The sequence below is a fragment of the Anomaloglossus baeobatrachus genome, chromosome 5, assembly GCF_048569485.1.
Source record: "Anomaloglossus baeobatrachus isolate aAnoBae1 chromosome 5, aAnoBae1.hap1, whole genome shotgun sequence".
Classification (NCBI taxonomy): Eukaryota; Metazoa; Chordata; class Amphibia; order Anura; family Aromobatidae; genus Anomaloglossus; species Anomaloglossus baeobatrachus.
Window position 1 is genome coordinate 432,380,841 of NC_134357.1, and position 15,102 is coordinate 432,395,942.

The 15,102-nt window shown below is 50.5% G+C and overlaps 1 protein-coding gene across 1 annotated transcript in view; it reads left to right on the forward strand.

The window, feature by feature from the left end:
- CDH26 (cadherin 26) overlaps positions 1-15,102 on the forward strand; it is a 144,102-nt gene that overhangs the window by 98,791 nt on the left and 30,209 nt on the right. The window contains exons 18-20 of the mRNA XM_075350387.1: positions 1,072-1,134; positions 11,959-12,000; positions 13,272-13,355. Of these exons, the coding sequence (XP_075206502.1) occupies positions 1,072-1,134; positions 11,959-12,000; positions 13,272-13,355 (189 nt within the window). The remainder of the gene's footprint in view (positions 1-1,071; positions 1,135-11,958; positions 12,001-13,271; positions 13,356-15,102) is intronic.

Genomic DNA, 15,102 nt, shown 5'->3' on the forward strand with positions numbered 1-15,102 from the left:
TTGATTTTGCTACTCCAAGCATGTCTGCTATCTCTCTGATGGATTTTTTCTTTTTTTTCAGCCTCAGGATGTTCTGCTTCACTTCAATTGAGAGTTCCTTAGACCGCATGTTGTCTGGTCACAGCAACAGCTTCCAAATGCAAAACCACACACCTGTAATCAACCCCAGACCTTTTAACTACTTCATTGATTACAAATTAACGAGGGAGACGCCTTCAGAGTTAATTGCAGCCCTTAGAGTCCCTTGTCCAATTACTTTTGGTCCCTTGAAAAAGAGGAGGCTATGCATTACAGAGCTATGATTCCTAAACCCTTTCTCCGATTTGGATGTGAAAACTCTCATATTGCAGCTGGGAGTGTGCACTTTCAGCCCATATTATATATATAATTGTATTTCTGAACATGTTTTTGTAAACAGCTAAAATAACAAAACTTGTGTCACTGTCCAAATATTTCTGGACCTAACTGTATATACAGACACTTCCCTGCCCTCTTGTATTCCTCCTTCTAATGAAGGTTCTTACAATGTAGATGTGGCCCTTCACCGATTATTTACCCCTTGCTGAAATCCATGTCATGTTTAATACTGTAGAAAATAAGAAAGTCTTATAGAGCTCTCATATACTTTTTTATATTACCTACATAACTAAGTAATAAGTAAGTTTTCTTTTTAAATGTGTAGCCTAGAGCTGCGCTCACTGTTCTGCTGATTACTATTACTACTACTACTATTACGATTAGTTATAGATGTTCTCCAGTCATGTAAGGTCTGACAACCAACATCCCGCCAATCTGGTATTCACCTAACAGGATTATAAATCATCAATATCATATGACCAGAGAGCCTCATGAAGCAAGGGTACATGCAGATATCCATGCATATTGGTCCAATCTTGGACTTCACTGCATGGACTGGCCGCAGCTCTTTCGACCCAAGCGTTATAGAAATATATGAACTTGTCATGCTCGGGAGAGCCGCTGCCAAAATGGGATCTATTTGAGTGGTTGTCTGTGTGAGCCCTTAAAGAAATGAATTATATATTGGAAAACATATATTTTTTTTATCACCAGGATGGTGCTGGACTTCTACGATCTGCCTCTAAGCGCACAAGGCAAAATCAGACCTGGGCACAGGTAAGCCTCTAGTAACGACTGGCTAATATTAATAGGCAAATTACGGTCTATATTTTTGTAGAAAATTGGATCATGAGCAATTCTCACTTATAGACTGTTTAACCATAGGCAAAGGCAAGCATACAACAGTTCAAGGAAGGAGTGGTATTAAAGTCTTAAAGAGACTCTGTTAGTAGATGCTATCTACATTGACATTGACTCCAACAATCATAAAATCATAGAACTGTTAGAGTTGGACGGGAACCTCCAGGGTCATCTAGTCCAACCCCCTACTCAATTGCAGGATTCCCTAAACCATCTTAGACAGATGTCTTCCATTGAAGAAGAACCTCTCGTGGCAGCCTGTTCCACTCAATGATCACTCTCACTGTGAAAATGTTTTTACTAATATCTAATCTATGTCTCCTCACAATCAGTTTCATTCCATTGCTTCTAGTTTTTCCATGTGCAAAGTAGAATAAGGATGATCCCTCTATAGTGTGACATCCCTCCAGATATTTGTAGACAGCTATTAATATCTCCTCTCAGTCTTCTTTTTAGCAAGCTAAACATTCGCCAAATCCTGTAACTGTACCTCATAGGACATAGTTTGGTTTGCTTTCTTTGAACTTGCTCCAGTTTGTCAATGTCTTTTTTAAAATGTGGTGCCCAAAATTGGACATTGTATTCTAGATGAGATTTGGCCAAAGAGGAGTAGAGGGGGATAATTACTTTGCTGGATCTTGACTCCATGCTTCTCTTAATACATCCTACAACTGTGTTTGCCTTTTTTTCTGCTGCATCACACTGTTGACTCATGTGTAGTCTTTGGTCTATTAGTATTTTTATGTCTTGTTCCCACATGCTGTTGCTTATTTCTATTCCTCCCAATCTGTAGATGTTATTTTCATTTCTCTTGCCGAAATGTAGAATTTTGCATTTCTCCCTGTTAAATACCATTCTATGTGATGTATCATTTACTAGGTTACTTACTGTATGTTTTATAAAATCATTATTCTATCAGCAAGAGATTATCACTGGAGGACTATTAAACCTCCAGACTGGTAGCTCTCCATATTCATGAGCTCTGTATAACCCTGCCCCACCACTGATTGGCAGCTTTCTGCCTATGTGCACTGTACACAGAAAGCTGCCAATTCATTGGTGTGGGTGGGGGTTATACAGAGCTCAGTATCGTAGCTCAGTATCGCCCGTGAGTGAAAAGGGGTGGTTTGGGTTTTGGGGATATTGTCCGTGACGCCACCCACGGTTGTGGTGATTTTTGGTAACACCACCGCTGCTCTGTATGGGGATCCCGGGAGCGGTGACAGGGAGCAGCTGAGTTGTTAGTTCTCCCTTCCGTGGGTAGGGGTTGGTTGTCCCGGGGCCCAGTGATGGGGTGGAGGATGGGTGATGGCAGGCCGGGTGCGGGGCCTGGTGAGGTGCAGGGTCGCGGGGGCAGCGCTGTGCCGCACGGCACGGTGGTACTCACTCAGCCTGAGACGATGACACAGTTCTTGGTAAAACACACGGCTGGAAAGACGGTTCCCACGGACGGCTGCTGTTGCTTTTCCCTGGTAGTTAACGGTGACTGTCTCTTTCCCTGCACCTAGTACTTCTGTTGGTTCCAATGGGTTCCCACCGGTAACCCGCTCCCCGGCTTGGATATGGGCCGGAGGAGCCCCTCTTTGTCCGCAGGCGCTGGCCCTGAGAAACTGGTGCCTTGGCGGTGGCGGTGTCTCTCTCATACGGTTGGACTGTTGCCTTCAATCGGGACTTAGTTGTTTGGAAACCCGGAGGTCCCCTTCACTGACGGATTTGGCAAATTCACGGCAACTCCAAGCCTTGCCGGGATCCGAAAGGCCCCTGCCAATGGTGCTGGCTTCTCCTTGTGTACCGGTCCGGTACCGCCGGGCCACCGCCCGTCCACGGTCCTTACGGCAACTCCGATAGGCCACTCCTGCAGACGGTCACCGCCGTCTGCTAACCTTGCTGTCTCTGTCCGGGGCACACACCCAGACGCTCTCAGATAGTTGCTCCACTACCACTTTACTCCTCACACTCTCTCGTCCAAAACGAATCTGGTCTCTTTTCCCGCCTCCAGGACTGTGATCTCCTCGGTGGGCGGGGCCAACTGCCTGGCCCACCCCCTGGTGTGAACATCAGCCCCTGGAGGAAGGCAACAAGGATTTTTGGGTCTAGCTTTGATGTGCCTAACCGGGGTGTAGGGTGTGGTGATGTCATTACCTGTGACCCCTGGCTTGTCCAGGGCGTCACATTCCCCCTTAGCAAAATGCAGACCGTCCGCGGGCTGCCCGTCCAACACCGGTTTTATTTTTCTTTTTTTTAACTGTAAAAATATAAAAATGTAAAACGGTGACAGACATACAATTAAAATAACATCTTCCCACATCGGGAGGTACTCTTACTTAAACGGTTTCAACGGTTTCAAACGGTTACGGCTTCCGCTCTCTCCCACCCAAGCAACCTGGCCCTGATGCTGCCCCTAGCAAACAGGCAGCACCCCTTGACCCCAGTCCTGCACAAATTGCCCGAGCAGGTTCTGTCCTTTTCAGGGGACCCACGTCCATGGGGAACCCCTGAAAACCCTAGAGGATTGCCACCGGTTCCTGTGGTGGCTGGGCCCCAGCCTGCTCCACTGCGGGCCCTTCCTCCAATCTGCCTCTTCGGAGGCGGCAACGGTGGAAGCTGCAACAACACATTATTTACAGGCCACAAGTTTGTGGTTGCCTTGCAAGTTCTCAGGCATGATCATAGACGTTTCTATGTGAATTTGTAAAGGGGGTCCCAACGGGGACCAGTTTCCGGCTACGACCGGTTGTAATCAGCAGTAGACAATCAGGTGACTTTTCACGGTTTCATTTCTCTTATCATTTTTCCATTCTTTAAAACTTTTAAACTTTAAAACACACACACTCTTCCCCCCCTTTTAAAGAACAGTTTCCCTGTACCTAAGTGGGGGTCTACCTAGGTTGGGACGAGTGGACCTCCGGGGTCCGGTGTCAGTGGTGACAGGCAGCGGGGGAGAGGGAACAATCAGTTCCTCTTCCCTGTCATCGTGTGGGGCAGGCGGAGGCATAGGGGAGCTGGGTACAGGTTCATCCCTGGGCACTGGCACTGGCTCACGGTTGACTGCCTCCATCACTTCTTCATCCACGGGTTGTGGGAACAGTATCACTGGAAGAATCACAGCGCCGTTCTGTGTAGGCCAGTCCGCTGGGAAGTCACCCATCACAGTGTGGATTACCTCTTTTGCCTTCTCTGCCGGTTTAGGAATCGGAACTTCAGTCGCTGCCCTCAATGCTGGTGGGCACCTCTTTAGATGGTCTCGGGAAACCGTGGCCAACGTGCCCCCTTGGTCTCGGCTGATCTGGTAGGTCTTCCCATCTTCCCATCCTGTGGGCTGTATGACATATGGGGTTTGCTCCCATTGATCATCCAGCTTGTGGGTCCTCCTCTTCCGCTTCAACACTACCTCTCCGGGCTGGAAAGGGCCAGCAGACTCCTTCTGGTTGAAGCGCCGCTCCTGTTGTTCCCAACTCCGACTCAAGTTCTTCTCCACATATTCCTGAATCTGTCGGTACTGAACCCTCCGCTGGGTGTCCCATTCAGCTGTTGAAGGGAGTGTTTCTGGGGCTTCCAATCCCATTTCCAGGTCCACCGGCAGTCGGCCGGGACGAGCCCTCATCAGATATGCTGGGGTGCACTTCGTTGAGCTGGACGGGATATTGTTGTACATATCGACCAAGTCAGGTAGCTTCTCCGGCCACAGGTTCCGCTCTTCTAGCGGCAACATCTTGAGGAGGCCAAGGACCAAATGGTTCATCTTCTCACACATGCCATTGGTTTGGGCATGGTAAGGCGTGGTCCGGATCTTCTTGCAGCCGTACAGCTGACAAAACTCATGGAACACCTCCGCTTCAAAGGCTGGGCCTTGGTCAGTAAGCACCTTCTCAGGGTATCCATGTGGTCGACAGAAGTAAGCTTGGAACGCTCTAGCGGCGGTACGGCCGGTTAGGTCTTTGACCAGGACAACCACCATGAACCTTGAATAGTGATCTACTATGGTGAGAGCGTAGGTGTACCCACTTCGGCTGGGGGTGAGCTTCACATGGTTCAGGGCGACCAGCTCCAGCGGTTGATGTGTAACGATCGGGTGTAGGGGCGCCTTCTGGCTGGCCTCGTCCTTCCTTCTCAGCGTGCACGGGCCGCACTCTCGGCACCAGGCCTCCACAGACTCCCGCATCCCGCTCCAATAGAACCGCTCCCTCAACAGCATTTCCAATTTCTTCCATCCAAAGTGTCCGGCACCATCATGGTACGCTTGTAGAATGGTGGGCACATTAGCTTGGGGGATCACCAACTGGCGGATTTTCTCATGAGTCTTTGGGTTAATCAGCTCACGGTACAACTTCCCTTGGTGTAGATACAGCCGGGTCCGTTCTTTCCACAGGCGTTGGGCTTCAGCTGGGGCGGCAGGGTCTATTCCAGCAGCGCCCTGCTCCACCAGGGTCTTGACTAGGCGGACAGCGGGCGCCTGGTTTTGAGCTTCCTGCCACTCCTGACTGGGCAGCGGGTCCAGGGTCACCCGTTGTTGGTGGACACGTACCTTCTCAGTTGGTGGCTGGTGAAATGCAGGCAACTCGATCTCTTCGAGGTCGTCATCCTCGCACCCTTCTTCTGACAAGTGGGGCATCCGAGAGAGTGCATCAGCATTAACGTTGACACGACCGGCCCTGTATTTGATTGTGAAGTCGTAGTTGGCTAGTCTGGCCACCCACCGCTGTTCCAACGCACCCAACTTGGCCGTGTCCAGGTGAGTCAGTGGATTGTTATCCGTGAAAGCGGTGAATTTTGCTGTGGCCAAGTAATGGCGGAACCGCTCGGTGATAGCCCACACCAGCGCCAGGAGCTCAAGCTTGAAAGAGCTGTAATTTTCAGGGTTCCTTTCAGTCGGTCGGAGCCTCCGGCTAGCATAGGCAATCACTTTTTCCTTCACTTCTTGGACCTCGGACAAGACTGCCCCCAAGCCCACATTGCTGGCATCGGTGTAGAGGATGAACGGGTGGCTGTAATCAGGATATGCTAGGATCTCCTCCCCGGGCAAGGACGCTTTCAGCTGGTGGAAGGATTCCTCATGCCTCTCTTCCCACACCAGTGGAGCCCCGAGGGGTCTACCACCTTTGGTCTGTCCCACGAGGAGGTCTTGCATGGGGGCAGCCATCTTCGTGTACCCTTTGATGAAGCGACGGTAGTACCCCACCAGCCCCAGAAACTGCCTTACTTCCCTCACTGTGGTTGGTCTCGGCCAATCTTGGATGGCAGTGATCTTCTCAGGGTCGGGGGCGACACCTTCTGCACCCACCACATGCCCCAGGTACTGCACTCTGGGTTTCTGCAGATGACACTTGGAGGGCTTCAACTTCATCCCATATTTGGCAAGGGACGCGAACACCTCGGCCAGGTGCTCCAGGTGGGCTTCATATGTCTGGGAGTACACAATCACATCATCCAGGTATAACAGGACGGTCTCGAAATTTAGATGTCCCAGACAGCATTCCCTCAGCCGTTGGAAGGTTCCAAGGGCGTTGCACAGCCCAAACGGCATTCTATTAAATTCACAGAGCCCCATCGGGGTGGTGAAGGCAGTTTTCTCCCGGTCCTCGGGTGCCACGGCCACTTGCCAGTACCCGCTGGTGAGGTCGAGGGTAGAGAAGTAGTTCGCGGTTCTCAGCGCGGCCAAGGACTCTTCAATACGGGGCAGTGGGTAAGCATCCTTATGCGTTATCTGGTTAATCTTCCGGTAATCCACACACATCCGCATGGTGCCGTCCTTCTTCTTAACCAGTACCAACGGGGCGGCCCAAGGACTACAGCTGTCCCTGATAACCCCTGCCTCCTTCAGGTTCCTCAACATGTCTTTGGCACATTGGTAGTGTGCAGGGGCAATAGGCCTGTACCTCTCTTTGATAGGGGGGTGCTCACCGGTGGGGATATGGTGTTGGACCCCTTTGATCTGCCCAAAGTCTAGGGGGTGTTTGCTAAAAACTCGTTCATACTCCCGTACCACCCGGTATACCCCTTCTTTGTGATGTGCAGGGGTATCGTCAGTGCCTACATGTAACTGTCGGTGCCACTCCTCTGACTCCCCTTTGGGCGGGTGAGTGCTGGCAGTCGGTGGGGAGGTTGGGGAAACTGTCTCGCGGATGGCGTGGGGATCCAGAGTGAGCAACTTAGCAAGTGTAGCATACCGGGGGAGCCTGACTTCTTCCTCCCCACAGTTCAGCACCCTCACAGGCACTCTCCCCTTCTTTCCATCTACCACCCCTCGGGCGGCCATTACCGTGGGCCAGTGCTCGGAGGGCATGGGCTCTATCATGGCGGGGTAGTCACGCCCCTGGGGCCCTACTGCTGCCCTACACCAAATCATCATCTCACTCCTGGGGGGCACAATCAACGGGGCAACATCCATCACTCTCGCCCCACCAATCTCTCCCCCTGTCGAGTTCACATGTTGGCGGTACATCAAGGCTCGGATCTCACGCTGCACAGCTCTCTATCGGCTCCCCGCCACCGTGGCGGCCAGCTGCTGCAGTAGGGTCAACACATCGCTCATACAGTGCTCCTTCACATTGGTTCCTAGCACTATCTTAGGGTTATGGTCACTGGGTTCATTCATTATCACAATCATACCCTGGTGGTGCAGTTCAGCTCGCCCCACGGTCATGGCCACTTGTTTGTATCCCACTTGGGTCAATGGGAGTCCATTAGCAGCGATCAGTGTTATACTAGTATCTGGGGAAGCCAGCTCGTCTGTCCCCCAATACCGTTGGTACAATGTGTATGGTATGGTGGTTACCTGTGATCCAGTGTCCAAGAGAGCCATCACCGGTATGCCGTCCACAGCCACGGGGATGATGGGCCGGGCCCCGATATACCGGTCCCGCCAGTCTGGGAGGCCATGGGGTTCTACTCCTGAGGATTGGCCCGTGGCCCCAGGGGTTGCTTTTTTTAACGGGCACTGTCGGAAGTAATGGCCAGGCTTGCTGCACCTGTAACAGGTTGGGGGTCTGTTTCGCGAATCATTAGCCCTTCTCCGCTGCATCCAGGGAACATCCTCAGGGCTGTCGGCGAGCTGTATCTTTGCTGGAGGCTGGGATCTGGTCAGAGGCTGGAGTGCGGCGAGAATCTTGGCCAGGTCTCCATCCATGCGGCGGACCTGGGCAGCCAGTTCTTCCATCGTACTGCTTGGAGCTGTAGGTACTGGAGACGCTGGTAGGGCAGGGGCCACCACGACGGGGGCCGTCTCAACTGGCCATGGGGCTGGCTCCAAGACTTCCGAAGCTGGGGGTTGCAGAGCTTTAATGGCCCGTTCCTTTAAAACAGCAAAGTCCACATCAGGGTGTTCTAGGGCCCACAGCCGGAGTTGTTTGCGATCCTCGGAGGACCTCATCCCCTGCACAAATTGCTCTACTAACATTTTGTTGCTGTCCGCCTCATTGAAGGTGTCTACCCGCTTCAGTGTGCGGAGGGCGGTTTGCAGACGTAAAGCATAGTCCCGAATACTGTCCACAGGTCGTTGCCAACATTGGTAAAACTGCATCCTCAGCTCGGCTTCGGTACGGGTCTCAAAGGCAGTCTGTAGTCTCTTAAAGATGGTGGCTACAGAGGACCGGTCCCCCTCGGCCCAGGTCTCCGCCTCCTGCTCAGCCGCGCCGGTTAGCTGCCCCAGCACTACCGCTGCACGTTGCTTATCAGTCAGGGGGTACAATTCTAGGAGCGGGCTAAGCTTTTTCCGGAAGACCTGCAACGCATCAGGTTTCCCGTCGTACTGCGGCAGCCAGGTAGCTCCGGGCACATAGGGCAACGAGAACGGCATCACCTGAGCGAGAACTGGGGCCGCGGCACCCCCCGCCAGCGCGGCCGGGACCTGGGCAGGCCCATTCCCATCCACGGGTGCCACTGCGGCTGCGACCGCCGCTCCTCCAGCAGCTCTGTCGGGCGCAGACATCTTGTTTCCGTCCCCCTTAGCCTCTTTCCGGCTCCTCCTCTATCGGGACGGGGTTTTGGCCTTCGCGCCTCCACTACTCGAGGAGACGCTCGAGCGGGAACTTTCCGCGCCAAAGATGGCAGCTTCTGAAATTTTCTGGCCGGACACCTTCGGCGGTAACAAGGCGCACCTCTACCAAATGGCAGAGCGGTAAGATCCTGTTCACAGCGCCAAGTTGTCGTGGGCGGAGGAGGGGACGCTGCGCTCTCCCACTGCTCGGGTCCGGCTGCCGCTGCTCTGCGGCCACTGCTGCTCGGTGGCTCGAGCGATGTCCCGGATCCCGGGGACTCGAGCGGCGCTCCTCGCCCGTGAGTGAAAAGGGGTGGTTTGGGTTTTGGGGATATTGTCCGTGACGCCACCCACGGTTGTGGTGATTTTTGGTAACACCACCGCTGCTCTGTATGGGGATCCCGGGAGCGGTGACAGGGAGCAGCTGAGTTGTTAGTTCTCCCTTCCGTGGGTAGGGGTTGGTTGTCCCGGGGCCCAGTGATGGGGTGGAGGATGGGTGATGGCAGGCCGGGTGCGGGGCCTGGTGAGGTGCAGGGTCGCGGGGGCAGCGCTGTGCCGCACGGCACGGTGGTACTCACTCAGCCTGAGACGATGACACAGTTCTTGGTAAAACACACGGCTGGAAAGACGGTTCCCACGGACGGCTGCTGTTGCTTTTCCCCGGTAGTTAACGGTGACTGTCTCTTTCCCTGCACCTAGTACTTCTGTTGGTTCCAATGGGTTCCCACCGGTAACCCGCTCCCCGGCTTGGATATGGGCCGGAGGAGCCCCTCTTTGCCCGCAGGCGCTGGCCCTGAGAAACTGGTGCCTTGGCGGTGGTGGTGTCTCTCTCATACGGTTGGACTGTTGCCTTCAATCGGGACTTAGTTGTTTGGAAGCCCGGAGGTCCCCTTCACTGACAGATTTGGCAAATTTACGGCGACTCCAAGCCTTGCCGGGATCCGAAAGGCCCCTGCCAATGGTGCTGGCTTCTCCTTGTGTACCGGTCCGGTACCGCCGGGCCACCGCCCGTCCACGGTCCTTACGGCAACTCCGATAGGCCACTCCTGCAGACGGTCACCGCCGTCTGCTAACCTTGCTGTCTCTGTCCGGGGCACACACCCGGACGCTCTCAGATAGTTGCTCCACTACCACTTTACTCCTCACACTCTCTCGTCCAAAACGAATCTGGTCTCTTTTCCCGCCTCCAGGACTGTGATCTCCTCGGTGGGCGGGGCCAACCGCCTGGCCCACCTCCTGGTGTGAACATCAGCCCCTGGAGGAAGGCAACAAGGATTTTTGGGTCTAGCTTTGATGTGCCTAACCGGGGTGTAGGGTGTGGTGATGTCATTACCTGTGACCCCTGGCTTGTCCAGGGCGTCACATTACCATCTATGATAAACTCAGAGACTCATTTTGACTTTCAAGAAAATCTGTTGACAGGAGTGTCTCCACAATCTGTACAAAAAGATTGATGAATCTGTACAAAAAGACTGATGGCACTCCCGACACTGCAATGTGAACAGGTGCCTAACTGAATATGACATAAAATTACAAAAAAAGAGACAGTTTACATTCTGAAATTCTAAAGCATGAAACCAAAAATGTAAGAATATAGACCTGCATTACAGCTAAAGGAAATCGAAGAAAAAAATGAGATATTTAGGATACAAAAAACTTGCTTTAGCATTTCAGAGTCCAAACTGTCCCCAATCTGTAGGCACATAAAACAGAGACAGAATCCCTAATTCCAGTACTGGCCCACTTACTAGACTCTTTGCTGTAGTTTTGATAATACACTTTTTTAATCTGCTGCAGCTTTGCTTATCTTCCCAGTGGGAGCTCTACTAGTCCCGCTGCACCACTGATTGACTGCTTTCTGCCTACATTGAGCATAGATAGAAAGCTGCCAATCAGTGGTGGGGAGTGGGGAAAGCCATAACTCATGAATATCAAGATCACCACTGAGAAGAGCTGCAGCAGATAGAGCAATATTTTATTAAAAAAAAACTACAGCAAGAAGCCTAATAAGTGACATAGCACTGGAGTTAATGGTTCTGCCCCTAAGTTATGCTGGTCTCAGATTCTTTGTAAGTAATTATTCAGTCTGGTTTGATGTAGATTGTAGAGGTTACAAGAAGACCCCTCCGTAGGTTCAGTCCCTGATATGATAATGGACCTATACAGGATTAAGGAGTTTATGATGCAGTTGAAGCATAGGAGTTAATGTCCTATATAACTTTATAGTCTTCTACCATCATCTCCTTGGATGTTGCCTTATTTACCTTTCCCAATCTGAAGACAACATAAAATAGGCGCTGAGAACCTGATTCCAGTGCTGTATCGCTTACTACGCTCTTTACTGTAGTTTTGATACACTTTTATCTGCTGCAGACCTGCTAGTCCTCTCAGTGATGAGCTCTGATAGTCCTGCCTTGACCATTGATTGACAGCTTTCAGTCTACACTGTACATTGACAGAAACCTGCCAATTAATGGTGTGGGGGTGGGTGGAAATAGCCAGAGCTCACCAATATTGAGAATTACATAACAGGGGGTCATCTCTTAGAAGACTAGCAGAGCTGCAGCAGATAAAACTGTGGTTTATCAAAACTACAGCAAGAAGCCCAGTAAGTGATACCGTGCTGGAACGATGGTGTTTGGTCCTAATTTATGCTTCTCTCAGATGGCTCAGCCTTATCCTGGTGACATATTCCTCTAATTATTTATTGATAGTCTGGTTTGATTTGAGGTATTCCTGCATTTACCCTTTATCTTCTATTGTAGGGAAACCAGACCATGCAGAGCCAAAGTGGCACGTGGCATCAGGTAAAGTCGATAATTGCCTTTATACTTTATACATTCCCTATGCATTGTAGATGATAACAGCAGCCACATCAAGTACCAGACAATAGACAATGCCTCCTAGATGCACAATGTCTGCGCATTGGCTTGAATGTCCTTAGAGATGAATAGTTCTGGTATCCAGTATATGCAATTCTGCCAAAAGTACAAATAAGTTGGTATTAATTGGCAAAAGCATGCAATTAGATGATTGCTTCCATTTTCTGATCGCATGTTTTGTTTCTTAAGGGTGATTTACACGCTGCGACATTGCTAGCAATAGCACCCGCCCATGCCATGACGCTGTTTCGTCATGGGGTGATCGCTGCCGTAGTCAACAATACCACTACGGCATCGTCACACGCACATACCTGCTTAGCGACGTTGCTGGAGACACCGAGCAATCTCTCCTTTTAAGGGGGCGGTTCGTGCGGCGTCACAGCAGCGTCACTAAGCGGCTGCCCAATAGCAGAGGAGGGGCGGAGATGAGCGGCCGGAACATGCCACTCACCTCCTTCCTTCCTCATTGCCGGTGGATGCAGGTAAGGAGATGTTCGCCGTTCCTGCGGTGTCACACATAGCGATGTGTGCTGCCGCAGGAACGACGAACAACCAGCGGCATGCAACAGCAACGATATTATGAAAAGGAGCGACGTGTCAACGATCAATGATTTTTGACATTTTTGAGATTGTTGATCGTCGCTCCTTGGTGTCACACGCTGCGATGTCGCTAACGGCGTCGGACATGCGTCACTAACGACGTGACCCCGTCGATATATCGTTAGCGACATCGCAGCGTGTCAAGCACCCTTAAGACATTTTGGCTTTGTAAAATCATAGCCCATAAAATACGGGCACAATTGTAATGTATTATGAACCCTGCCCAATACATCACACATACAGAAGGGTAATAGAGGGATGATCTGCATAACCTTACATAAAACATGCACATATTCCTTTTTGGTATGTGTGATGGATTTGATAAAATGCAACTATCCTCTGTTACAACAAGCCAATGGTGAGCTTTACTTTATGGCATTGTAATGCAATTCCATTTCTCACCAGTAGATGTCCTCATAGTAGAATAAATTAGCATTACCAGTACCTAATGCCTCTAAGTGCCTTGTACTATATCATTGAACTATAAGCAGTGGAAGGTAATCCCTTCTCTATTTACCTCCTATGTCCTGATTGCTTATAAAATCCTAGTACATTTGTTACTAATGTATTCTTCACATTTGTTGTTTAAATTCTAGAATGGCAAATACGTAAGGAGTGGATCCATTAAGAACAGATACGACAATATGTTTGTAGAGAAAATTGGAGAAATGCTTACTCAGGTGAGCAAATGTCTGTTTTATCCTGAACGGGGAAATGTTGTGGGTGACTTAAGCCCGCTTTACACGCTGCAATATATCTTACAATGTGTCGGCGGGGTCACGTCGTAAGTGACGCACATCTGGCATTATAAGTTACATTGCAGTGTGTGACAGGTACGTGCGATTGCGATTGAACGGTAAAACGTTCATCGCATGCACATCGTTCATTTCTCTAGAATTGAACGTCAGATTGTTCATCGTACCCGGGGTAGCACACATCGCAGTGTGTGACACCCCGGGAATGATGAACAGATCTTACCTGCATCCTGCGGCTCCCGGCCCACAATGTGGAAGGAAGGAGGTGGGCGGCATGTTTACGTCCTGCTCAGCTCCGCCCCTCCGCTTCTATTGGCCGGCTGCCGCGTGACGTCGATGTGACGCCGAACATCCCTCCCACTCCAGGAAGTGGACGTTCGCCGCCCACATCGAGGTCGTACAGGTCGTAAGGTCGTAAGGTAAGTACGTGTGACGGGGGTTACTCGTTAGTGCGGCACGTTCAACAAATTGAACGTGCTGCACATACGATGGGGGCGTTGCAAATCGCATACAATATCGTATGCGAAATTGCAATGTGTAAAGCAGGCTTAAGTTATACATGGATGTTCTGGGTCCATCAAAGCAAGAGCAACGTAAAGGAGTCTCTCTCCATAGATCGTTATGACATATTGCTGATATGCCGTGGCATTATGATGGGCGAGGGTCTGACCACAAGATACAAAGAAAAAAAGAACAAAGGTCCGCTTTTGATTCTCTTTCTGTACAGCCATTTCAGAGTAGCCCACTCTGAAGGGAACTGCTCTAAGCAGCGGACAACCCTTTACTAATGGCCACCAGATACAACATAAATGTAAAAAATCCCCTCTGTACTCACCTCCAGTGTATAACAGTATAATAGAAACACGTGCACTATTTATGAATTTTTCTTCCACGCCTAATTTGGCTTACAAATACTGATGTAAAATACTGACCAAATGCTGAACGTGTGAGCGTGGCCCAAGGATAGACATCACACAGCTTCACTCCTTGCCGATTGTTGTAACACTGCGCAGGACTTTGGTGCTCATCATCAGCCGGGGGTATATGGATCAGAAAGGCTACAAGTTGTTAAAAGTTAATCTGCTATAATAAGCAGTTTAGTGCGTCTCTGAATATTACAGCTGCAGGAACCAGATTTGATGGCTCCTGACAGTAACTTTTTCGGCTACGCGGCATTTTTCCTAGCTCAGCACATAATTACACCTTCCACAGCTCGGAGATTGTTCACTGGTAACGGAGCCAATTTATGTCCGGCTTATATAAACTTACCACCCTTCCAGCAATGAATGCGTTTATATCACTACACCTATGGGTGCGCCAACCATCATCCTCAATAACAATGGGCAAAGCTAATAACATGGCAAATTAGCAGACACATTAAGTGTTAAGTACGACTATCATGAGTCATGAATACTGGATCACGTCCAATTTAGGGGAATGCACACCTTGCACAGCTGGTGACTGTAATAAAACCCATCAAAGGATTTGTCATGCTATTATAACCGGACACACGCACAGCTTTCAGAGCACGGCACATGCGTGTCGCGGCGTGCCGTGACCTGCCATCGCTTGTCAGTTCCAGCCCAGGTGCTTGATTGGAGAGGGCAGCTTTGCAGCACGAAATATACGGTAAGCTAAAATTTGATGATGTTCAGGATTTCTCCTAATCTTG